The sequence below is a fragment of the Fonsecaea pedrosoi genome, assembly GCF_000835455.1.
Source record: "Fonsecaea pedrosoi CBS 271.37 unplaced genomic scaffold supercont1.3, whole genome shotgun sequence".
Taxonomy (NCBI): Eukaryota; Fungi; Ascomycota; class Eurotiomycetes; order Chaetothyriales; family Herpotrichiellaceae; genus Fonsecaea; species Fonsecaea pedrosoi.
This window is the reverse complement of record NW_013550613.1, coordinates 4,610,641-4,634,016: the sequence shown is the minus strand read 5'-3', so window position 1 is coordinate 4,634,016 and position 23,376 is coordinate 4,610,641. Positions and strand designations below refer to the sequence as shown.

The 23,376-nt window shown below is 51.8% G+C and overlaps 9 protein-coding genes across 9 annotated transcripts; 3 read left to right on the top strand and 6 right to left on the bottom strand.

Annotated features, from left to right (window-relative positions):
• Positions 1-30: 30 nt before the first annotated feature.
• Positions 31-807, bottom strand: Z517_05609 (uncharacterized protein; the record flags this gene model as incomplete). Its single annotated transcript, XM_013430936.1, has 3 exons — positions 31-586; positions 675-694; positions 754-807. 3 exons carry the CDS (start codon positions 805-807, stop codon positions 31-33), a joined length of 630 nt encoding a protein of 209 aa, XP_013286390.1.
• A 1,322-nt stretch (positions 808-2,129) lies between these two features.
• On the bottom strand, positions 2,130-3,725 carry Z517_05608 (uncharacterized protein; the record flags this gene model as incomplete). The annotated part of the gene is made up of 1 exon (XM_013430935.1): positions 2,130-3,725. One exon carries the CDS (start codon positions 3,723-3,725, stop codon positions 2,130-2,132), a length of 1,596 nt encoding a protein of 531 aa, XP_013286389.1.
• Positions 3,726-5,701: 1,976 nt separating this feature from the next.
• On the bottom strand, positions 5,702-7,461 carry Z517_05607 (uncharacterized protein; the record flags this gene model as incomplete). Its single annotated transcript, XM_013430934.1, has 4 exons — positions 5,702-5,727; positions 5,782-6,357; positions 6,402-6,561; positions 6,610-7,461. 4 exons carry the CDS (start codon positions 7,459-7,461, stop codon positions 5,702-5,704), a joined length of 1,614 nt encoding a protein of 537 aa, XP_013286388.1.
• Positions 7,462-8,335: 874 nt separating this feature from the next.
• Positions 8,336-9,275, top strand: Z517_05606 (uncharacterized protein; the record flags this gene model as incomplete). The annotated part of the gene is made up of 3 exons (XM_013430933.1): positions 8,336-8,356; positions 8,462-8,708; positions 8,797-9,275. 3 exons carry the CDS (start codon positions 8,336-8,338, stop codon positions 9,273-9,275), a joined length of 747 nt encoding a protein of 248 aa, XP_013286387.1.
• A 648-nt stretch (positions 9,276-9,923) lies between these two features.
• Positions 9,924-11,535, bottom strand: Z517_05605 (uncharacterized protein; the record flags this gene model as incomplete). The annotated part of the gene is made up of 2 exons (XM_013430932.1): positions 9,924-11,306; positions 11,362-11,535. The coding sequence occupies 2 exons, from the start codon at positions 11,533-11,535 to the stop codon at positions 9,924-9,926; spliced, it is 1,557 nt and encodes a 518-aa protein (XP_013286386.1).
• A 1,210-nt stretch (positions 11,536-12,745) lies between these two features.
• Positions 12,746-13,628, bottom strand: Z517_05604 (uncharacterized protein; the record flags this gene model as incomplete). The annotated part of the gene is made up of 2 exons (XM_013430931.1): positions 12,746-13,250; positions 13,309-13,628. The coding sequence occupies 2 exons, from the start codon at positions 13,626-13,628 to the stop codon at positions 12,746-12,748; spliced, it is 825 nt and encodes a 274-aa protein (XP_013286385.1).
• A 2,467-nt stretch (positions 13,629-16,095) lies between these two features.
• Z517_05603 (uncharacterized protein) lies at positions 16,096-18,354 on the top strand (the record flags this gene model as incomplete). Its single annotated transcript, XM_013430930.1, has 4 exons — positions 16,096-16,212; positions 16,268-16,430; positions 16,480-16,693; positions 16,743-18,354. 4 exons carry the CDS (start codon positions 16,096-16,098, stop codon positions 18,352-18,354), a joined length of 2,106 nt encoding a protein of 701 aa, XP_013286384.1.
• A 461-nt stretch (positions 18,355-18,815) lies between these two features.
• Z517_05602 (uncharacterized protein) lies at positions 18,816-19,865 on the bottom strand (the record flags this gene model as incomplete). The annotated part of the gene is made up of 1 exon (XM_013430929.1): positions 18,816-19,865. The coding sequence occupies one exon, from the start codon at positions 19,863-19,865 to the stop codon at positions 18,816-18,818; it is 1,050 nt and encodes a 349-aa protein (XP_013286383.1).
• A 1,047-nt stretch (positions 19,866-20,912) lies between these two features.
• Z517_05601 (uncharacterized protein) lies at positions 20,913-22,278 on the top strand (the record flags this gene model as incomplete). Its single annotated transcript, XM_013430928.1, has 2 exons — positions 20,913-21,134; positions 21,190-22,278. The coding sequence occupies 2 exons, from the start codon at positions 20,913-20,915 to the stop codon at positions 22,276-22,278; spliced, it is 1,311 nt and encodes a 436-aa protein (XP_013286382.1).
• Between the last annotated feature and the right edge of the window lie 1,098 nt (positions 22,279-23,376).

Here is a 23,376-nt window from a genome sequence, read left to right as displayed (position 1 = left end):
CTTGAACTTCCTCAGGCTTCCCTCGGGCTTTTAAACCTTGCCGCCCCCCTGTTGCAGACCCGTCAGGCCTGCGCCTGGCTTGCCGTCGCTCCCAGCGGGTTCGGGCGCGGGATCGGTCCTCTCCAGTCCCTTTGCGCCTTGGTCCGCCCCGACCTTGTGCATCTGCTCGCCCACCTCGCCGCTCCCCGTGGCTCGAGAACCGGTGTCGCTACCTCCTGCTTCTTTCTTGCCACCACCCACGGCCGTCTCGGTGCTATGTGCGGGCTTCGGGGCCGAGCTGCCGTGAGAGGTGTCACTGACCTTTTTGCCGTCCGGGGTCAAGCCAAACACGGCGCTGTGGCTTCCTGGGGCGGCGGTGCCAGACAGCTTGTCTGTGGGGTTGGGTTCACCAACGAGGGCTGGGTCGGGACCTTGTTCGGGGGACTGGACTCGGTCTACTTTGTGGGAGCTGCCGTGGTGATCACCGCTGCCGCTGTTTCCTGCCGAGACGGGCTTCGAGGGAGTTTCGCTCGCCGAGGAGGAGCTCGTGATGCTGTCATCACTGGTGGATGCGTCATTCTTGTGATGGTGGCCGGCGAGATGATGGCTGGAATGGAAAATAAAAGAGTTAGTCAGTCGGCCATGGAAGGGATGGATATTGCAGTGATGTGGTTTAAAGGGGGGTCTTCTCTTACTGGGTGGTGTTGTCTGATGACTATACCGAGCCATTGTCAATTGAGATTTTTCAGTGGGGGAAAGGGTTGTAACACTTACATCCTCCTTGTTATACCCCATAACATGATTGACAAGGTTCTTTGCCGTTTCCATCTTCGTTTTTTTTTGGGAGAGGCACAGATTTCTTGTATGATTGTCTTGTATTTTGATAGCTCACAGGTTGAGGTGAGGTGAGGTTAGGTGAGGTGAGGTTAGGTGAGGTGTGCGGTACAGGATAGGATTTTTACAAGAGAGACAGGATTTCTTGTCTTGTTGGACGGCTTATGGTGATGGTTGTGTATCGTTGATTGCAGGACGATCGTATGGTGTGGTGGTGACTGAATGATAAACTCCCAAAGGAGGGGAGGTAGAGAGGGAGGTGGACAAATATATGAATACCTTCCTACTAGTACCTACTTACTTGGTTTTTTACGGAGTTGATCAAATAACAACACCCACCCGTCCCCCTCCTCTTCCCTCTTTTGCCTTTGCAATCGAAAGGGTCCCCATGAACCATGTGTTGGGTATCGACTTAGCGAAGCAGATGCCATTGGGTCTTGGAGGGGCATTGGACGATCCCCTCCATCCTCATCTTGTTGCTGAGGGAAGATCTGACGACGTCATTTCCTCGTGGTGTGCGTCATAGCAGCAGCGTTTTTCAGCCCGTGTGTGTCAAAAGTGTTTGGGAGGAAGGAGCGAGTGAGTGTGATGGTACCTAGCCATCTAGGGTAGGTTACTGGCGTATATCTCTCCCCAAAAACAGTTTAGTGCCAGAACCTCGTCGTCATCGTCATCATTAATGCGGGGCAAGGAACCGACTGGCGGACTTGGTGGTGGCGTTCTTTTGGTAGAAGCTTGGCCCAGTGGGAAACAACCAGGAAGCTTAGCAGACGCTTTGGCTGGTTTGCGGCGCAGAGACAAGCATGACCAAGGCAAGGCAATACAATGGGGGATGCTTCATTCTCTGGTACCCACAATGTCCTGGGAGGTCATACAGGTCCACGGGAATATCCACGTGGGATTTTCACAACTACCCGTCGTCATCTTGATTTTTCAAACTCGAATACATTTTCAAAGTTTTCAATTTTTGGGTATATACAGAGAATTCATATCAAGATTGTTTGTCATGGCAAGACTTTGCAAACCAAAAAAAAAAACAAAAAAAAAAACAGGCATCTGGGCTCAGGTTCGTGGTATCAATTGTCCCGTCTTTCTCTATCCATCCCACCTCCCTCCCCTCCGAGTCTTCTCTTGGAAGAACAAAAACATAAAAAGCCTCACACATGCGTTCTGGTTTTGTACAGCAATCGATCAAAATACAACATCTTTTCTCTCTTTCTCTCCCCATGTCTTCATTCCTCAAGCCTCATGCAACCCCCCATTCGTAGTCAGAAGTGTGGCTCGCACGACTCCTCCCCAGTATTGTTCTCCCATGGCTACAGCGACGTGGTGGTGGCAGACCTGGAAATGGTCGTGAATCCAGAGCTCGTCCGCACAAAGCGCGTCTCGCCGCCGATAGTCGACGTGCTGGTGCTTGTGCTTGTGCTCGTGCTCGTACTTGTGCTGGTGCTCGTGGTACTGCTCGTGCTGGTTCTGGTCCTGATTCTGATTCTGGTGCTCGTGCTCGTGCTTGTACTTGTACTCGTACTGGTGGTGCTCGTAGTGGTACTCGTCGTTGAAGTCGACACTTCAATCGCCGCTGCTGCCACCGTTGGCGTGGCCGTAACGGTGATGGTGCTTTGCGAGACCTCCGTGACAGTAATGTACTGGATACTGCAAGGAGTCTGCACAGGGGCTACAGTGACTGTCTCGGTGACGGTAGACTGTAACGTGATAGTCGTAGTACCTTGGGCACCCACGTCAACACTCGCGGCAGCCACCTGGTTGAGGTCTGCAGGAGTCGGCGATGGTAGGTTGAGGGTGGCGTATATCGTGCTCGTTTGGGTCAAAGTCCTCGTCAGGTGCATGGTGGTCGTGACCACGGACGCTGACTCTCCAGCCCCCATAGTCAAGGTAAAGGTCGTCTCCTCGACAGTGGTGCTCACCGCGGCAACCTCTTGGCCAGCTGTGCTGGTTTCCACCGTCCATGGTGCCCACGCTGACCAAGGGATACCTGTGTCGGTAGTGGCGGCAACTGCAGCAACCGATGCGACATCGGTAGAGGCGACATCCGCCGTCGCAGCAGCCACAGTGAGGCCAGTGCTGGACGTTGATGGAGTCGGCACCGGCAACGGGTCGACCACATTGTTGTTATTTGCATCATCAACAACAGTCGTCGTCGTCGTTGTCGCCGGAGTCGTTGTTGTCGTGGTGATGGCTCCAGTAACTGTGTTGACAGATACTGTGGTCGATGACAACAAGGGCGGTGCAACCTCAACAAATGGGATAGTGGATGTAGTTGTCGAAGTGGTGGTAGACGACGAGCTGGAGGATGTAGTGGTAGAGGACGAAGTCGTGGGCACATCGATAACCACGCTTGAGGTTGTAGTCGTCGAGGTCGATGTGGTGGGCGATGTCGTTGTCGAGGTGGACGTCGTGGTGGATGATGAGGTGGTGAAGGTTGGAATAAACGGACTGAAGGATGAGGTAGTAGTAGTGGTTGAAGGAGACGCCACTGTCGTTGTCGTTGTCGTCGTTGTTGTTGTTGTTGTCGTGGTGGGAGTGAAAGTGGGTATATCCCTAGGACTTGATGTCGTGGTAGTGGTGGTGGTGGTTGTGGAACTGGGGCTGAAGCTGGGAGTGGTACTGGTCACTATGCTCGGTGGTGCCAATGTACGGGTCGTTGAGGTTTGGACGGTTGCTCTGGACGTGGTGGTTTCTGACCAGTCGTCCCAGTCGGACCATTCTGAGCTTGAGATTGAGCTTGAGCCTGAATCTGAGCCCGTGCCCGAGCTCGAGCTCGAGCTCGTGCCTAAGCCTAACAAGGAGAGGACATCGTTGAGTTGACGTTTAGGAAGTCGATAGGTGGACTCGTCAGGGCGAGCTTGGGCCAACGTCAAGCAAGCCACGAGTGCTAGGGTCTGGAAATGCATTTTGGGGTATATCGTAATTGTTTCGCGGAGTTCGTATGTCTCGTCAGGAGTTTCTTCTTCTCTATCGCGTCTTCTGGAAAGTTGTCAAAACTTCTTTCTGCTTTGGATTGAGCGATCCTCTATGTCGAGTTCAACCCGCTTGGTAAACAAAAATCAATTTGTGTTTGGGGATAATGAGTGACTGTAGCAGGTCTGAAGTGAATAAAGAGTGGCTGACGTCTCTAGGACGTCTGAAGCAAATGCTCAAAGGAGTGACGGAGAGTTGATGGGAATAGAAGAAGCAAAGAGGACAGAACATGCACAGAAGGGAAGGGAAGGCCATGTAAATGCTCTTTCACGAGCGGAGTGGCCATCCTGAAGCGTTAGCATTAGCCGTCTTCTCAGGAAATTGTAGGGTCACCGGAGGGTTGCGGTTCGCGCAGGCCAACTCAGAATATGGTCCAGGATGAGCAAAACCGAGCGCAGATCCAGCATGAAACCAAAGACGATGACCGGCCAAGAAAGCGTGGTTGGTTGAGTAAGAAGTCGAATAGAGTGTCGCACGAGTAGGAGAAGAAATACAGGAGGCGGGTGGGGCCGATCCAGGGGACCAGGGGGGAAATATGCAAACCGTGATTGGTTTATCCTTTCAAGGCTATGCACACACTTTACTACTTTAGAGGCTAGCGCCATCGGATATCCGACTCCTGAGCAAGGCTGAAGGTGGCACTGTGGCACCAAGCACCAGCAAGTGGCTGTCTACGTCCCTTCGTCGTCATATTGACCAGGCTCTCAAACACTTCAGTTCCCCGTTCAAGCTCCGTCTCGTGATGAACCACATGGGAAGGGTCTCAGAGCTTGTCGCATACCATCAAAACCCCAGCACCAGAGATGAAGCACTTTTCTTCGTGCGACGTACACCTACAAGGAACCCCTATCATAAAGGAGAATCGTCGCTTGTCCAGCTTACCCGGATAAGCGATTTCTGCTAGCATCAGTGACGAAGCGCAAAGTATCGTTCACTATGCGACTCACCCGATCGCTAATCTGCACACACGTGTGCCTACGTGTAGCGCAAATTGTATGCAAGTCATTTCGGAAGAGCGCGCTTCGCGTCCGTCGGATACACGACCTTTGGCCCGCGTCTGAGTCGTGTTGCTCAAGGTTTCGCTCTCGTGGCACTCTATCGCGCGACTTCAGCCCCATAATAATTAAGCAACGAAGATCCTTTTATTCTCCATTCCCCATTCTCCCTTTTCTTTTAATTTCTCTCTGCAGTCTCGGGGAGAGCGGAGGAGCTTGTCTATGATTGACTCGGAGACCATTTTAGTGGAAGCCTTGTCAATAAGCGGCCCCTGAGGCTCGTGAGGCTCGGGCTTCTATTTACGGACATGGAGTAAAGACTCATCTGTTGTCGGCTTTTGTGCTCACCGACCACGAGAGCACATCTTCCCCTTTAGCGGACCAACATGCACACTGATCGTCGCGAAGGCGTTCATAATCCAATTTCATGAAAGTTATCAAGCAGTCCACGCGATAAAGGATTCTCAGGAGTTGGTTCACAGGGGTTTGATACCGTCGGTGCCGACACCCTCGTCGTCGACGGTAAACCGACGATCCAAAAAAAAAGACCCGTCCAGGCTTTTGGTGTATCCGGCGGGTTGTAACCACGGTTTCCTGTGAATGTACATGATCCAATACATTGCTTCATGGACATCAGCTCACTTTTGGGCATTTGTACTGAAAATTGCTTCTCTATAAGCGTCGAGACCAACTGCCTCAATTGAAATAGTATTTCAGATTCTTGTTTAGGCTGGATCACATTTCGGGAGTATGATGCTATCCAAGACAAATAAGCCAATGACTTGAAATCGATACCCCTGTCCGCTGTTGCTAAAGGAGGAAAACGTACCTGCCTGTTGCTCGCTCCGGTCTATATAGGGAACAGGGTGGGTGATGCCGTTGCAACGAAGTCTGCCTTCATCATCTCTATTAATCTAACACTGATGGGGCTCCTCCTCGTCTGTGGAAATCTAGTCAGCAATGTGAACCTTGACGGTACCAAATGAACACCCACTTTTGATCATCTTCTTCATGGCCAGCACCAAACTCACACCCATGACCGCAAATCCAAACACAATGCAGGCCACGGCTGGTATCGTCTTCCAGCTTCTAGTGCTGAGCTTGATATAACACAACGGCGGTAGAATGTAAGCCAGCGCACACGCACTCGTCGCCCCGATCAGCTCGAAAACGGCCCCCAGGTCACACGTGATCAAGCTGATGGCCATGGCACTGACCACAAGGGCGCTGCTAAAGATTAAATGTCGGTTGGGTTGGTAGGGCTCCTCGGGAAACCAATAGTTGTTCATGACTTCTCTGCAAACAAAACACTCGAGGGGAAGGGTGGTGAGCATGTTGAGCCCAAAACACAATCGGGCGATCTGAACCACCACATGCCCCTGCGACGGGAAATTGTTCAAGACGTTGCCCTTGGTCTTGTCGCCAAACGTGAGAAACCCCGCTAGAGCCATGACGAGGCAGGCAATCAGGGAGATGAAGGTGCTGTAATGGGTCACAGTGGAAAATCGGTCTAGGGTAGGTGTTTTGAGAGAGCCGTAGATCAGTAGGGAATTATGATGGCAGACAAAAGCTAGACAGATTAGCTGCGGGTAACCACATATACAGGGACCGTACCAAACGAAATCACTCCAACGGCCTGAAAGAATCCATCATTGACGAAGAGCAGCCCTTTCAGACTCCCCCGCAGTTCCGAATCGACAATGGCTCCCTGCGTGACAACCGTCACAATGATGATCATCATGCTGATCAACGCCAGTGTAGATGCTTTTGCGAGCTGCGGCCGTTAGCTTTATTCCCCGCGTGCGCATTGGGAGAGAGACACCTTTGCAATATCCCTGTAAAGACTCAACGGCCAGCTGATAGTCAGAATGAAAAGGACTATGACAGCTCTTCGGTCGGTCAGAAGCCATAGAAATGGGATATCCCTCAGTCCGGGGATCAATGCTTCGATAACGTGCGGGATGGTGTCTCCAACAATTATACAAAAAGCAATCATGCCGCCAAATGCGAACGCCCACTGTGCAACCGAAATGGCGACCAACCCACTGGACCCAAAGCAATGCTGCATGGTCGCCTGAAAGGAATCTGCTCCCGACAGTTTGCTGTTGATGACGATCAAGCGAATCGTCCAGTCCACCGTGACTGTCAGCGATACCAGCAGTATTATTCCCATGGTCATGCCAGCTTGCCGAAATGCATACGGCTGGCCTATAATCCCCGCCCCAATGATCGAATTGGCCATGTTCATAAACGCACTGCGCATTCCACTCTTGGGTCTAGCATCAGGCAAGTGGTCTTCTGGCTGAAAGGATTCGGAGAGAAAGGGAGACTCGGTTGGGGGAGTGATGTCTGTCAATAGAGGAGCATGCTGGCTGGGAGAAGTGAGGTAATCCTCCTCTTCAACCCAATCTTCTCGAGCTTGGGTATTCGATGACTCGTCGATGTCGAACCGCACTCGGTTCGTCGTTCGGGGAGTGCCATCGGGTCGAGGGTGGGAGAGGGAGGACTGCCTCAGCGAGGGGGGTCGAGTGTCATTGTTGACTGAGTCGGTAGGAGACTCTGCACTCCAGGCCGGCGTGTCCTCTGTAGATCCAAGGAGATGCCTGTAGTCGTCGATCTTGCCATTGGCGAGGTTGTGAACAGATCCATTAGAATCTTCGTCATCTGCGGTCATCTCGCACCAATTTCATCTCGTCTGCCGGCCAATCCAACGACTTATCGACGAGAGTTCTGTTGGAAGGGTGAAGCTGTCATCCTTGGGATGTTTACGAGGCATGCACGATACAAGTCGAGGCTCAGCCAACACGTGCCTTGACTGCGCAACGATGTCCGTCTGCTCAGCCGCTACGGACGAGCACTAAGACAAGGCCATGACACTTCCGGAACGTGTATATGCTCCGTGTTGTCGCCATGATCAATTGACAAGACCGACTCTCTACATGCTATTAGCATCCCCAGTTTTCAGTCCACGGTGCTTTCGGGGCCATGTCTAGCAGCAGGCCTGGCAGCGTGTTGTTGTCTCCCAAAAGATACATACCAGCGGCTCAGTCTTACACTTCAACCCGCCTCGCAGCTTTGACGTCGGTCCTCCATGGTCTTTGGGCGCAGTCTTCACCCATGATGGTCCTGCTTCCCCAGCAGATTTCCTAGCTCTCACTGCGAGCTTCCTGAGAATTGGGACATATGCGGCTCGCCTTCACGAGTCATAACTTGTGCATAATGACCCCGCATCAATCAAGGCCCCCAAACCACTTCCGATTCCGAACCCAAAGGGCCTGAAATGTTGATCGGACCTCAGGCCATTCGGAATTGGCGAGCCACTTCTCTATGCTGAGCTTCACTGGCTTAGCTATTGCTTATCAACTCTACCTTAATCGTCAATGCGAAGACGTAAAGCAGACGATAGAATGATCTGGCAAGGTTTCACATACCATTGAACATTCAACTTGATCGTTCTGCAAAGTGCACGCAGAGGTGCTGTGCTCATCATAAACAACGTCTTGGGACGCACTTCTTCACCGATACCCTTCACTGCCAATCCTCTCACAATGGGGAATTTCAAGGACAAGGTACGCCAAACGCTCCATTGCCCAAAGATGAAAGCAAGACCACCATTTCCCTTCGCAAGGAACGTGTCGATACCGCATGTATGCTGATCTACTCTTGATTTACAGGTGATCGTCCTGACTGGGGCATCGAATGGAATTGGCGCAGCAACAGCTCAATTATTTCTGGAGCACGGCGCGAAAGTCGCAGCACTAGACATTGCAGACACCGCAGCCTCACCCGACGCACAACAGCTCAATATCAAATGTGACGTCTCTTCGGAAGACTCTGTGAATGCAGCAATTAAGCAGGTACTGGACAAATGGTCCACTATTGACGTCCTAGTCAACGTTGCCGGGGTCATGGACCAGTTTGGTAAGACAGGCTCACCCTTCTCAAACAGAGTTTGCCCCTGTGGTCCAGTTTCTGCTGGACAACTAATACACTTGCCTCCGGTGTCTAGAACGAGTCGGCGATGTGTCTAACGAGATGTGGAATCGTGTCATGAACATAAACGTCAATGGACCCTTCAACACGATGCGCACCTGCATCAACCACTTCCTGACCAAGACGAACGAAGAACAGAAGGGCCGCATCGTCAACGTCGGGTCCGTGGCTTCGATCAGGGGCGGCGCCGCCGGAGTCGCCTACACAACCTCCAAGCACGCCCTGCTTGGGCTCTCACGCAACACAGCCTGGATGTACGCCAAGGAGGGGATTCAATGCAACGTGCTGCTTCCCGGCGGCGTGACCACGGAAATCATGAAGAACAGTAATTCTGTCCCAGACAAGGTCGGCCTGGATACCGTGATGCCGGTAATGGCGATTTCCGTGGGGAACTGTGCGCCGGAAGATATGGCGAGGGCGATTCTGTACTTGGCCGGCGGCACTGGCGTGAATGGCGCCGAGTTGAGGGTCGACAAAGGCATGTCCGCCGCTTGAGCTAATCAGAAGGGGCAAATTCGCTGTGAGTGGTGCCCTGTTCGTGTACCTGAAAATGCTCGAGGCGACTCAATCTGGCTCGGAGCAGGTGAGATTCATCTCTGTGAGACAGGGCACCGATAAAACAGTCGGCCCAGGAAACTCCGCTTTGGTGTGATAGTGTCCTCGCAGATCTAGCGACTTGATCCCTTCCTTGCGTGTCTATCACCAGATTATTTGAGAGAAAACTTGTTGAGAGCAAAACTCGTTGGACAAGAGAAAAACCATCATTTTGGATTTTCCCTTCTTCTGCAGGACTGGTAGCCTGTCTTTTCGCTTCAAAAGCTCTAGAAACTAAACAATTAACACTAAAACTGCTGTACAATGCTGAGTGAGGGTAGTAAGTAGGACACACAATCGGACCTCTTCTCCCTGGGGTTTTCCCATGAATGCTGATGATAGATGCGCTGCAAAAAGTCGCCGTGTATTCGTTCGTGTTCCTGGTTATTGCTTCCTCTCTCTCTCGTGTTCTCTCCCTCTTTCTCTCTCGCTGAGATCTTTCTCCCATTCTCTTTCACATATCAAACATCAAACCTGGAGCACGACATGGGCCAGCATTAAAAACCCACACAATAAAAAGATGTCTGTTGTTCAGAGGAGGATCCCCCATCATAGAATTAATCCTGCAATGAATGCGAATGCTATCAGCGGCAATAGAAGGTTGGCTCTTGAGTCCGCCGCGGTGTAGGTTGATGATGAAGAAGAGGAAGAAGAACCTGAGCCGCTGGATTCTCCAAAGGGGCTGCTGTCGCTTGCTCCTGTGGACGACGCGGACGGAGCTCCAGCACCGACTGTAGAAGCCAGCGTGCTCGGTTTTGACGTTATCGAGGTTGAAATTGTCGTCTGGGATTTCGATGCTGGGCCGGAGCCCGAGGTCGATGCAGAAGCACTTGACGAGCGAGCGCCGCTTGTTGCCGACAATGTCGAGCCAGAGGTGGTGGCAGTGTTGTCACCGGCAGAACCCGCTCCTGATTTCGTGCCGAACCCGACCCTCGCATTGTCAAAGTCCAAGACTGTGTAGACGTTCTTGAGAAACACATCCCCCAGGATCCAATCGTCCGGCCCGAACGCCTGGTGCCCGATTATGTTACTCTGACAGCTCCCACTGCTGCCGGTTGGCTTGCCGACATAGTCTTTGGGGGATACCGAGTATTTCACGCCGGAGATGGTGAAATAGACATTGGCTGAAGAGGAACAAGGTATCGTGAAGGTTTCACCGCTTGCATCACTGCCAGGGATAAGTTCATGCAATGCTTCGGCGTCGTCGGGAGGCAGCAGGATGTACGATGTCCCGGTATCAATCATGGCGGTTTTGGATTTGAAGCGCACCGACTTGCCGTCCACGCCTGCATCGTCCGCGTTGATCTGCCAGCTGTTGCTGTTAATTGTTTTGGAATATGACAGTTTGCCATTGAATCTGGACGAGTCGATCCCTCCAAAGGTAATTTGTCCATCATTGGTCCCGTCAGAGCTTCGTTGTAGGTGGATGCCCAGGATATTCGACGACAAATGGCCTTTATCATCCAATACCTGCATGACTGTTGGTGAACCCAATGCGTCTGAGGCGGGTCGTCCAAGTCCCAGAATACCGTCCATGGGATAGTTATTGAAATCATCCGACGCTGAAGATGCGAGGCCAAAGCCCAGCTCTATCGAGTAGTTGGCCAACTGCACCGTGTCTTTGACCACCACCCCTTCAACTTCTCCAGTGCCGTAGGTCATGCTCCATGTTTGAGTGGTTGTCTCGAGGGTGGTCGAATCTTCACTGCCGTATGTGTTATGTATTTGACATGCATTCGACTTGCAATTTGTGCCCATAACCCAGGTATTAGCTGAACCGCTATCAATCAACATGTACATCTCTTGACCCTTGGACCCAAATTTCATGGTGGAGAAGTAGGTGTAGTCGGAGCCGTCTTGGTTAATGGCCATAGCATTAGGGACGTCGGGGGCAGACGAGTTGAGGACGGGGAACAGATTGTTCCGTTTCAGCTATCATCTGGATTAGACAGCTTCCAGATCGCGCGCTACCGAGTCTTGTACTCACCATAGCCTTCTTGATGTCAATGGTCACCGGACCTGAGTCCCCTTCGTGCACTGGCTCAATGCCCAAAGGAATGAACCTCTTGTTGTTCTCATGGCGGCCATCGCCAGTATGGTAGGGATAGAATGCAGAGACACAGCTAGACAGCAAGGGCACGGATAACCAACGACGATGCATGGTTTATCTGTGTCGTGCGAAAAGCAAAATCACTCCATTGGTGTATGTCGGACGTATGTCGTATCGAGCCGAAGAGGAGCCTGTCCAAATCAAGCGATTGTAAAAGGTTGTAGCCTCGATCTGGTATCCTGCCCAAGTTCAATCGAGGAATGGAAGAAGTGAGATAGACAATACAGTGATGGCCACAGACAGAGCTCGAGGAATTCTCAGTCAAGAGATCCCACAATCCAGCTCGGGGACAGATGCACAGCTATAATACTGGGGGAGTAAAGGATACTGGCAAGAAAGAGAGAATGAGAATCTGAAAAAGGCATGTCTCTTTGAAGTTCTTCCAAGAGGTTGAACTCAATGGTGCCCACCACATAACTCTTGAAGCCACTGCGTCGCCATGCCAAGTGCATCAGTGCATCAGTGCATGCGGGAGCGGGTCGTCATCTAGGGGGCAAAAACCCCCGTATGGAGCAGAGGGACCAGTTCGCGTACCTGACGATCCTTTTCGTGCTCACTCCATTGGTCCCTAAGAATGCGCTTCGAACCCAGATGGCGCCGTGGCAGGGGGACTTTTGGCGTCAGTCAAGGCTCGGGCTTGGGCCCAACCCCTTTGTAGGTTGGGTCGAGAAGCACAATCCACGGGCTGGTCCCTCATTATTGCCAGATGTCTGGTGTTGGGCCGCTCCCGAAGCAAGGCCACCCAGACAGGGGTAGAGCGAGATCCTTCTACCTAAAGATCTGATGCCTCGCTACAAGAGTACTCGGTAGGTCAGACATTTCAGGGTCTACTGGTATAGCAGTTCGCGGGTTCAATTGGACACACGGGCCCAAGAAAGGTGCAAAGCGAGGCTCGAGTGCCTGCGAAAGGGGGACAACAGAATGGAATGGCCGGCAGCATGAGCTGGAAGAGGGCTTTGTGGAGTCGAAGAGCGGGTATCATCTCTAGTCATCTGGGTTATGTGGAGTCGCGTCAGAAACACCCGGCTGCTTGCACTGCCACCGCCAAAGACAACAAATGGCAGACGACACACATCTCCAATATAAGGAAAGACGCGCTGAGCGCTTTGATTAAAAGAAACTATACATCGTCACCCCCGACCGACAACAGATAATATGGTATAAGTCACAAAAGGAGGGAAAGGGGCACACGGCGCTCGTGCTACAACGCTATCATGACAGTTGCAACGGGATTGTCCATTGCTTCAACACCCGACCCTGGTTATGGCTTGGCTGTCTTGCCCTGTTGACCGAAGAGATCGTCAAGGAACCCAGTCCAGATCTTGCGGATCGTCGCCTGGTCCTTATCTTTGACCATGTCCACAAATTGGCGAGCACTCTTGCCCACCGTCTCCGTGAGAGCTGTGAGCATCTCCACCGACAATTCAGTGGGATGATGGCCATCGTGCACATCACTCATGGCACTTGCCGGTCCGCCAGCGACATCCCCCACGCTGAAGATTTGTGGCTTCATAATCGTCTCATAACCTTGAGTATCTTGATACCCTCCAGCAGCAGCGTCAAGTTCCGGGTGCCTCTCCAAGATGGCTTCGGCCTGCTCGGATTGGATGTAAGGTAGGATAGGAACACGGATTGACGGAGGGCTGGGTCGCCAAGATTCTTCGTGTAGCTTGGGGAGGTAAGCAAAGTCGATGGTGGATGTGTCACCCACGGCCTTGAGTGAGCGGGAGGTATTGAAGTGTCGTTGGGGGCCAGTTTCCGAGGGACTGATGATGCGGTCAGTTACAATTCTATCATTTGGATTAAGAATGCGAGGGAACATACCCTGAGACTGGTTTCTTCGTCTGTTCGATGGCAATCCGTTTCATAGCAATGGAGAATGCTCTCGCCTGCAAACTGTCGTGACCAGCCAGTCGATCAATGAGCTCGTGCTTGGTGCCAGAAGCTGAAAGGGTTCGTTTTTGGCACTCCTGACGAAGGTCCTGCAGAGACCATGGCACATAGGTGCTCTTATGGTTGGGATCAATGGGTCTTGGAGAAGCATGGACACCAGTAATGTGAAGACTCCGTTTGGCAGGGGTCGTAGCGGATGTACGCTGGAGGTTGCGCAGGGCTTTGAATGAGGATGCTCGGGGGGCGGCCATGGTGATTGATAGGATTGTAGATTATAGCTTTGACAGGTATAGGGAGATGCTGGGTGGTTGAGGATGTTAATGAATCGTGTGGAAGATGTTGTGATCGATGTAGTCCTGAGGAGGGTTCATATGCTGAAGTGAAGGTGTGGAATGATTCTTGAAGGGCGGGGGACTACACAAAATATCGGTGAAGCGGGAGTGAAATAGCGGTCACTGTCGGGTGTTGGTGATGTGTAAGAGGAGGCGGGTTCGTCGGTGTACGAAGGGAAGCCAAAATAACAGACAGCAGGGAAAGGAATATAGCTACGTCCGGGGGGAGATGATGTTGGCCTTATGAAGCACAGCTCGTTAAGTTATCTCATTCATCATTCGGTGTTCAATGGAGAGGGTTCGCTAATGGCGGTCCAGTGGCTCCGGGGGCTGTCAATGGCCATTCCACGGCCACTAGGCGGCGGGATTGGGGGAGATGGGGGGATTTGGGCTACGGCAACCAGGGCCCTTTAAGCGTTGAGCCCAGCCAAGTTGCAGCTTCGGTCTCCGCATTGTGACCCTCTAGACCAATTTGGGGATCCGGTGGAGTTCTCAACACCGACTAATCCTTCCCACCCATGGCAAAGTACCATGCCTCGCATGCATCTTTGCTCATTTTGCGTGTGATTGCAAAAGCGGTGAGTGCCTACAGAGCACACACTGCGCCCAGAAGTGTTTGGACATCAAGGGGACATGGAGCCGATGACAAATGGGATGCGCAGGAAGTAATACAGACTCTGGTCCTGGCTACTTGTCGCTCCAATCATAGAGTCCCCAGATGTTTCTCCCACCGGCAAGCATTGTCCGGGGTATCTTGGCTGGAAAGTATCTGAACAGTTGTTCCTGAGACCCGGCAGAACATATAGCCACTTTGCGGGAACACATCGGTATGAGGTGCACAGGATGTTCCTGATCAGCGCTCAGAACACATGACAGTCCGTCCAGATAACAATATCGGGCTGACTGCTCGTATGATCTCCGTATTCTTGATATCTCGTTCTCCGACGGAGTCGTATCTCGTTTGGTGATCCACTGGTCCGGATGCTAACCAAATTCCGCCCTCCCCATCAATCTTGAGGCTGACCAGTTGCTAAAAATGGCCGGGGGTTCGGATTCATCGAAGCTATTGACTCCACCACTCATCAAAGCATCACAAAGGGTCCAGAACCCCTGGTGACTCGCTGGACGCCCGGCGCAACGCTTGCCATTTCCCTTTCCTCCGACTGTTTTCTCGACACGATGCATTTTTGTCTGCTGTGTGGAATTCCGCCATCTTCACTGCATTGTCCAACGATCAGATTGTGCGCTGATATGAGACTTGTTTGGGTTCAACTGAGGTATGGTGGGTTCTTTGAGGAGCAGTCAGTTCTGGTAGAGAGCAGCCCGCGAGTGGTGGAAGTGCTCTCAATGATACGGTGGGTGAACAGGTCATGGACTTGGTACTCCTTGTGTGCGTGCTACACATAGCAAGAGAAGGGCGAACGTGGTTTGATCAGGATAACTGATGTTTGACGGTGTCGTTGTGTGTTGGGACTTTTCTTCAGCATGATAACCTCAGGACTCTGTCTTTGGAGGCAGGGGCAACCTCTCGCCCCGTGCAGGCTTGGGGGCTTGAGCTTGGAGATGTACTTGAGATCAGGTCAACCTATCGTCCTGCAACATCGACAACCCTTGTCAATTGATTGTCCAGACAGAAACGAAGAGATTGTTTTCATACCGGGTGAAAGCATGCGACTGCAAGATGCCTTGTCGTTCTGAAGTACCCATGCCTCGCCACTCACAACTATACCAGAGCCTTGGTCGCTCGCTCTGGCTTGCTCTCTCGCCACTGTTCACAATAAATGTTTGCTGCTATCTCCTCGGCCGTCTGTTGTGAAGCCGTCTTCAGTGCAGAGTTGTTTGTCGTGGTTGAGTCCTTGGCTATCTCTATCGCTGGCGCTGCTTCCGCCGCGCACACATCTGCGCCCGCGCCCGTTGACAACAATTTTCCACCACCATACCACGCGGTTTCGTTGTTTTCTCCTCGCTTCCCCTCGTCCAGGATTCCGGAACACACTGAAATCAATCTGTCACTATTTGCCAAGCTCTTCACACTTTGCTTCTTGAAATTGATCTTGAAATTCCCCCCTGCGCTCGCTTCCTTCTCCCTCCTTACCACCTCACCCTCTCCCGTATCCTCTTCTTCATCTACCTCCCCTTGATTGACCCTCGAGAGCTTTGTTCTATCCTGCATCCCATCCAGTAATCCTTACTCTTGCCCTCCGGCATCCCTGACTTGAGGGGACGGGGGCACGGATCAAACTTTTGTGGGTTAGTTCTGTCTCTTAGTAGCAGTATACTCAAATCCCGCTGGCTAACCCTTTTCAAATGACCTTGGACAGTCTACTTGCTCATTTCCCTGCGAAGCAGTCAGATCAAGTCCTTTAAGGACCTTTTGAGGCTCAACATGCCGCGAGTATCACGTCGCTACGTAAAGAGCGAGCATGATGAATCCGAGGAGGAAGCTTTACCACCGATGTCCCCAAACACCCAGAAGGACCATCATTTGAAAATGATTCAGCGGGTAGGTTAATCTTGAAGCACACTGCCAAAGCATTCTAACTGAACTCCTTTTCCAGATGGATCTGTGCGAGAAAAACGCAGACGCGATCAAGACGAGCGACTACCCCAACCGTCCCCGTCTATTTACTACGCTCTCTATCACGCCAGAATGCAACATCGAAGGTACTGAAGCAGCTCGAATTGCTAGCGCTCATAAAGCGCCAACGGCCAAGTGGCAGAGTGAGGAAGCTTGCTGATGTTCAATGTCCATGGTCTGATGTTTTTCTAGCGTTCGGACAGAGCGACGAAGCCGTTGACGTTCTTTTTAACCAAAAACAAATCAGCAATGGCAATAAACATCGTCATGCCTTGGAGGAACAGAAGAAAGAAGAGGAGGCACGTCTAGGCCATAAGCTTAGCCTCGCAGATACATACAACGAGTATGGTGGCAATCGACGAGCTGGGAAGAGAGTTGCTTCTCTTCATGCTCGCCCTGCGGCAGCGTGAGTACTATATCTAATGCTCCCTTACTTCATGGTTAACCTGGACAAGGTCTTTGACTCAATCAATCCTAAGTGCGCGTCCAGTTCCTGCTGTGCCCAAGGACTCAGGGTTTTGGGAACTCGGTAAAGGGGCGCACGTAGGACCCTTGCCTCCGCCAGCTCTCGAAGGCACGGCATCTAAGGCGCGGGCTATGCAGCTCGATGAACCAGCTATCAAAATGGGTGCGATCAAGGTGTCTGCCATGCCCGCAGCCCCTGCCGTCGCTGTCAATGCAGCTGATCTCAAGCGACGTGCTCTTACTCTACCAGCCAAGCCTTACAGCTTCAACCTGGTGGAAGACCCGTCACAGTTCATGTCGTCTATCAAAGGCAAATTGACAACCTGGTTGCATGAGACACAGGCAGCAGCTCCTGGGATGTCAACTTCTGCCACAAATGCAGTTCAAGGGACCTTGGCAGCACCTTCGACCATGCCTCCTGTTCACCCCGAACAGATTTCCGATGGATATCTTCATGACCCCTCTATTCGTCGAGTTCCGGTCAGTGAACTCTCCTTCTCTAGGGCCCATTCTCTGGCTCCAGGCAATGTCTCGACTCATACAGATGGTACTCCGAGCTCCGCGGCCCTTTCTGGCTTTTCGGCCTCAGCCACAAATGAAAAGTCTTCAACTGCAATTCAAGCAGTCACCGATGATCTGATTGGCCTTGGTATCGAAAATGCTACTTTGTCCGGCACTCTTCCCATGGCAACAGTGCATAGCGCAGGTAGTGCCCTGCAGGCCAGTCCACTATCTGACAGTGGGAGTCTCTTGGACTCACCTATCCCTGACAAGGTCAGCAGCCAGGTGCTTCCAGCCCAAGCTGCTAAAGTTGTCATCGTCCATGGTCATCGCTACGTTCACGAGTCGGAGTTGTTCGCTCTCAAGAAGGCCATTATAGAACAATTCAGCAATACCACTGCCAACCTTGTCGGTGATCTTCTACCTTCGAAGCCGTTGCCCAATGCTGTTCCAGTCACTCAGCGGTCCTTGCCGACCTTGACTGTCCCGTCCTCTGTTACTGCTATTGCGCCTCTTGCCAGCCGTCCTGACAATCCGTTCGCCCCTCGCGAGCCACTGGCGACAAACAACTCCAACATATCGCAAGTCTCTTCCACTATCAGCAAAGAAACCAGCAACCCGCCTCCCACAGCGAAGCCAGCTGCTCGACCTTCTTCAGTTGTCACGAGCAACAAGACTGTCTTTTCCAAGTGGGCTGATGAGCCAGCTGCTCGTCCTTCTTCAGTTGTCACGAGCAACAAGGCTGTCTCTCCCAAGTGGGTTGACGAATCAGCTGCTCAACCTTCTTCAGTTGTCACGAGCAACAAGGCTATCTCTTCCAAGTGGGCTGATGAACCAGCTGCTCGTCCGAGTAATCCTCCTCGTGTACCTGTCGTCCGTCCTTCGTCGCCATTAATTGGTGATCGCAAGGTTTTCGGGCATCTCTCGAAGGAAGCGGCTGCGGGCCAGAAATATGATTCTCCACAGCTCAAACCAAAACAACCTGTGATGGGCAAACGTCGATATGAGCCTCCCGGCCCTGGATTGACGCGGTTGCTTCAAGAGATCGCTGAGGCCAAACAGGAGAGTCCTGCTTCAGAGGATAAAGACGAGGAGCTGTGATTGCGTTGCAGAGTGGAGGCATGGCAGTGGGTGGTAGGAGGTGTGGCGGAGACAATGTTGTTGAACTGGGAGCCAGGTCCAATTTTGGATGGAAATGCGTCTTAGTATCCCACGATCAGTTCCGGAGCAAGAAAGATAGCGGTAAGAGGGAAAAGAAGAAAAGGGAACCGAAGATGAAGCTGAGAGAGAGTTGATGAGCTTAGTAGAAACCAGCTTTAGATAGTAGCTCCCATCAAGTACTCGAAAAAATGCGTTGAGCGCAGTTCAACGCGGCTCGGTTTCAGTTTCTTGTTTTGCTTGGGCCATGGTCGCAGATTCCTTTGGCTTTAGGGTGAGATTCGTCGTTGATGTAATGGAAGTATTTCTTGCCTCCAGCATCATCCAGATGAAGACTCTACGCAAAAGCAGAGGGCGAGCTCGGAGGTTTCTAGAGAGTCTCTTCCCAGTCATCTATCTTCTCCCTATACATACAGACCCCTATATCTGATCCACTCTCCTACCCTATGCCCTACCAGTCCTTCGACCTCGCCCCAATTCCCATCCTTCATGGCGTTGCGTATCTTCGTACTACTCACGCCATCTGTCTCTCCGGAATCATCCCACCCCAATTCCACCCTCTCCGCCCACTCTCGCTTGAGCCCGTCCTTTTCCAGCGCCCCGTTCTTGATGCCTTCAAGGTATGCCTCTTGACCAGCGATTGTCGTGAGGTCAGGAGACCCTTCGGAGCTAGCTGTCAGCTTTGAGTCCGGTTGGGTCTTTTGCGCGTCCTTGAGGTTTTGCGAGGGACTGTTGGGGTCGACGCGTATCGTCGCCCGTAAGCGGTGTCTGCGGAGGAAGGGCTCTAGAGCTGACAGCGGTGGGTGGTTGTTTGGGTAGTATTTCGGGGCGAAGATTCGGAGCAGGGTGTCGAATCCTGTGAGGTGGATTTGTTCGACAAAGCCGTCATCGGCTGCTCCGGAGGACGGAGTCGATGAAGTACTGTACCCGGGAGAACGGTAGATGCCGCTTGCGTCAATCGCGGCAGCCTTGTCGACGAAATAGGGCTCTTTCGTGATGCCAATGTCGACTATGGGGGCTGGAGTTTCAGCAGTCGAGTCTGCCGAGATGGGCTCCCTCGTGAACCCAGACCGCAGATCTTCGGCCGCGAGAGTCATCATAACAAGCCGGTCCTCAAAGTCGGCGGGCTTGGGTTTCTTATCGGCGTTGACAGTGGCCAGCAAAAACAGGACTCTCGGCTTAGTCTGATGCTTTGTCTGCGGCGGCGCATCTTGCGACTTCAACGCCGTCTTCACAAGACTCGTATGCGCCTTTGAAGGCGGATTGAAGCTCGAGTCGAGCAGGTAGAGCGTCTTTGTCACTATCGGGTCTGAAGAGGTCGGAGCCGTGGCTCGGGTGGGGACCGAGTGCAAAATTCGGAAAGAAGACGACGACGAAGCAAAGTCCTTCAGTGCTCGGGAGAATTGGCTTCTGAGTCGCTGAAGTGCCTGCATTTCCAAGTCTGGCGAGGACATGATATAGTGCCCCCTGTCGCAAATATCTATTGTCGTCGGAATCCGTTCCCGCGTTGCTGGACCAGCTGGTTGCACAACGACGGTGCCCCTCCTATACCCAAGCTTCCACCACCTCACGCGATGGTTAACGAGTAGACTTGTTCAGGAATTTTGCTATCTTGTCCTAAAACGGGAAGCAATGCCAGAATTGTGGATCAGCACCCGAATGGTTGGAGAGGATCCCTGTGAGAAATGCGAAGAGCCGCAATGACGCCAACTGCGTCTGAGTTTTCAGCCTCGTCAAGACAAGGCTCGCTGGTGCTGTACATCACGTGAATATACAAGTCTTGGCGGTTTCACCCAATCTCGTCCGCAGTCGAACTACTCCCCCTTTACCTTGTACTGCTCGCTTCAAACGAATCTCCCCTTTCGCGACGCGGTGTGTCCCCGTATTCTCACATGGACGACCCTCTCTCATGCTGGTCGCATTCCGTTCATGGAGGACTCTGACTCACAACAATTGACCACATAGCCGAATGATGTCAACAGCATGTCTCAGCCTTATGACCAACAAGACCGTATAGAAACAAGGAATTCGAGGTCGGAATCTCGACACGAGGACTTTCCATTTCCATCTTTGCACCTGAGCCGTCCTGAGCAAGCCCTGCACGTGTCTGACCATGATGTCATTCAGCCTGAGCAACACTCAAAGCGGGCCTCTATCTGGGGCCAGGGCGCAGTGTACATAGACAATATTCGGTGTACTTTCCCTCTACACATCATTCCCTAGGGAGACTGCAGGAGTTGAGTTCCTGCGGAGGCAGACTCCCTTTCTTTCCTCATACATTTTCAATGCCCATAACGCTCCCCCTTCTGCGCGGGAAAATCACATACGATGAGGCTAGACGAAGAGAGACAAACACCCTTCTCCATCTCACATATCCTCATGCGCAACTCCAATTTTACAGCTTCATTGACCAGCGGCGAAAGCTGATCCAGGAACGAGTTGCCCATCATCTTGGTTTACCCTCTCCCTCAGTGTGTCGTGTCGCACATTCGACTGATTGGATGCATGGAAGCTTCAATTTATGCATTCCAGTGACTATCGCCGACTTGAAACTGGTCCTCATTCGATTTCCGCTGCCTTACCGTGTCGGTGACACAGCACGTCCCAGAAACGGTGATGAAAAGCTTCGGTGTGAAGCTGCAACCTACGCGTGGATGCAGGACGAATGTCCGGATGTGCCGATCCCTCATCTCTATGGATTTGCGCTTTCAAGCGGCCAATGTGTATGTCACCTCACGCCTCAGCGCAGAAGAAAAGAGCTAACCGACTTTCCATCAGTTTACCGCAGTTGAGCACCGCCCTCTCCTTGTCCGTCTATATCATCACCTCCGAAGCCTGTTCTTATCTTGGCTCGGTCGTCCTGTCCCTTCTAACCTGGTTCCACATAAATGCGGTCTATCAAATGAGTTAGGCGGATACCTACTCATAGAATATATCGACCGAAAACAAGGGCAGATGCTATCAAATACCTGGGAAACTGGTCGGACGGATGATCGACTCAGGAAGAATCTATTTCGCAGTCTCTCACGTACCATATTGCGAATTAGCCGGGTCGGTTTCCCTTGCATTGGGTCATTTATCATCGACGACCAAGGATTTGTACGCTTAGAAAATAGACCTCTCACCTTGGAGATACAGGATCTGGAGAATAATGGAATCCCTATCGATATTCCAAGAGATCGGACATACAATACTGTCGACTCCTACATCAATGCTCTCCTATCCTGTCATGATAAGCGCCTACACTTTCAACCAAATGCGGTCCATAACGGGGCGGATTGTGCGGCCCAGATGTCTGCTCTAACAATAATGAGAGCAGTACGTCAAGAATTCTGCAGACCTGAGCTTAATAATGGACCTTTTTACGCTCGGTTAACGGATACGACCGCCAATAACCTAATTGTGGATGAGGATTGGAATATCAAATGTCTCATTGATCTCGAATGGATGGCAATTCTCCCTTCAGAATTCATACAGCCACCCAGTTGGCTAACGAGTGAAGCTGTGGATGAGATTAATGTTGAAGAATATAACAAGCGGCGGGAGGAGTTTATGGAAATCTTTGAAGAAGAGGAGAAACGTCTACCACAGGTGGAAAGCGGGGTACCTTACTCGTCGATCATGAAAACTGGCTGGGATATTGGAACTTTCTGGTACGTACTCGCTCTGAGAAGCCCTACTGGTCTCTACTCGGTCTTTTACGACAGGATCCAGCCACGGTTTTGCAAGGAACATAACGACGATGTGCACTTTTATACTTCCACCTACCCATATTGGACATGTAATGCCAATGCATTCGTGAAGAAGAAAGTCGAGGATAAGGAAATCTATGACAAGAAGCTTCGCGAAGCGTTCAAGGTGCCCTAGTTACCAATTGACTACTCTTCTGATTTCCCTGTCATGGTTTTATTTGTCGCTCCTTCTACCCCTGGTTTCTCTGTGTCTGTCTTGCTCGCTTCAGCAGATGTTACAGTTCCTTCCTCCACTGCTCTGTCCACCGCTGCCTCCAACGCCGATGATAGCCCTCAATACCCAGTATTTGGTATCATTTGTCTGTGAGAGGGCTTCCTCTTGTCGGACTGATATTGTTCGACAGGATGTCGTGGTGTTCGCTTCCCCCCATCATGTCATTCTCCGTGTCAACGTGACGTGGAGGTGGAGATAGGGTCACGTGGTATTGTAACCGCACCCGCCCACAAGACTCGCCGCTTAAATTTACGGTAGTTCTCTATGTAGATCTTTATCTACTAGTAGCTGTCGTCGATTATATATCATAAACAGCGCAGGGAGCCGAAGTGAACCGCACGAGAGGAGCATGCTACTTAGAGTAGAGAAGCATCCTCCTACGCGGCCTTAAGTAAAAGGGGTTGAAAGGCCACTCGGGAAGATACCGAGCTGGATAGGCCTAAACTACTTTTAGCCACTTATAAATGGAAGGAGAAAAGTATGCTCCTCGCACCCAAGAAGCATCCTTTTCTCATGCTTCGAGTCTTGTCACTACTATACGTACCTCGTAAAGGGATACTTATTACTACGGAATCGATCTATCGCTGAGTACTGCCTATCTCCAATAAGGCATTCCTGACAGGAGCCCTCCCCTAGGGAACTCGTTTTCATCCTAGCGAATTTCGTCACCCTGTTGCCCACAGCTCCAGACAATAGTTGGATTTATCAGCACCACCATGAGTCCCATGTGGGTGCCATGTCCTGTGCAACCCCATTCTGCGCCTCCCACGGTCTAGAGCGCAGCTAACATGCACCGAGATCTCAAGTTTTGGGGTGTCTAGCTAAATTGGAACAAGCAACAGTCCAATGACGAGAGCAAGAGCTAGGATCCGCCCAACCGGTGTAGATGGTCCACTTCACTTTCGACAGGTCACTAGTCAGACCCTGGCCAGTCGACCACGAGCCACCCTTTCTAGCAGAAGACGTTTCCTTTGCTCGACGTGCGCAAGGCACACTCGG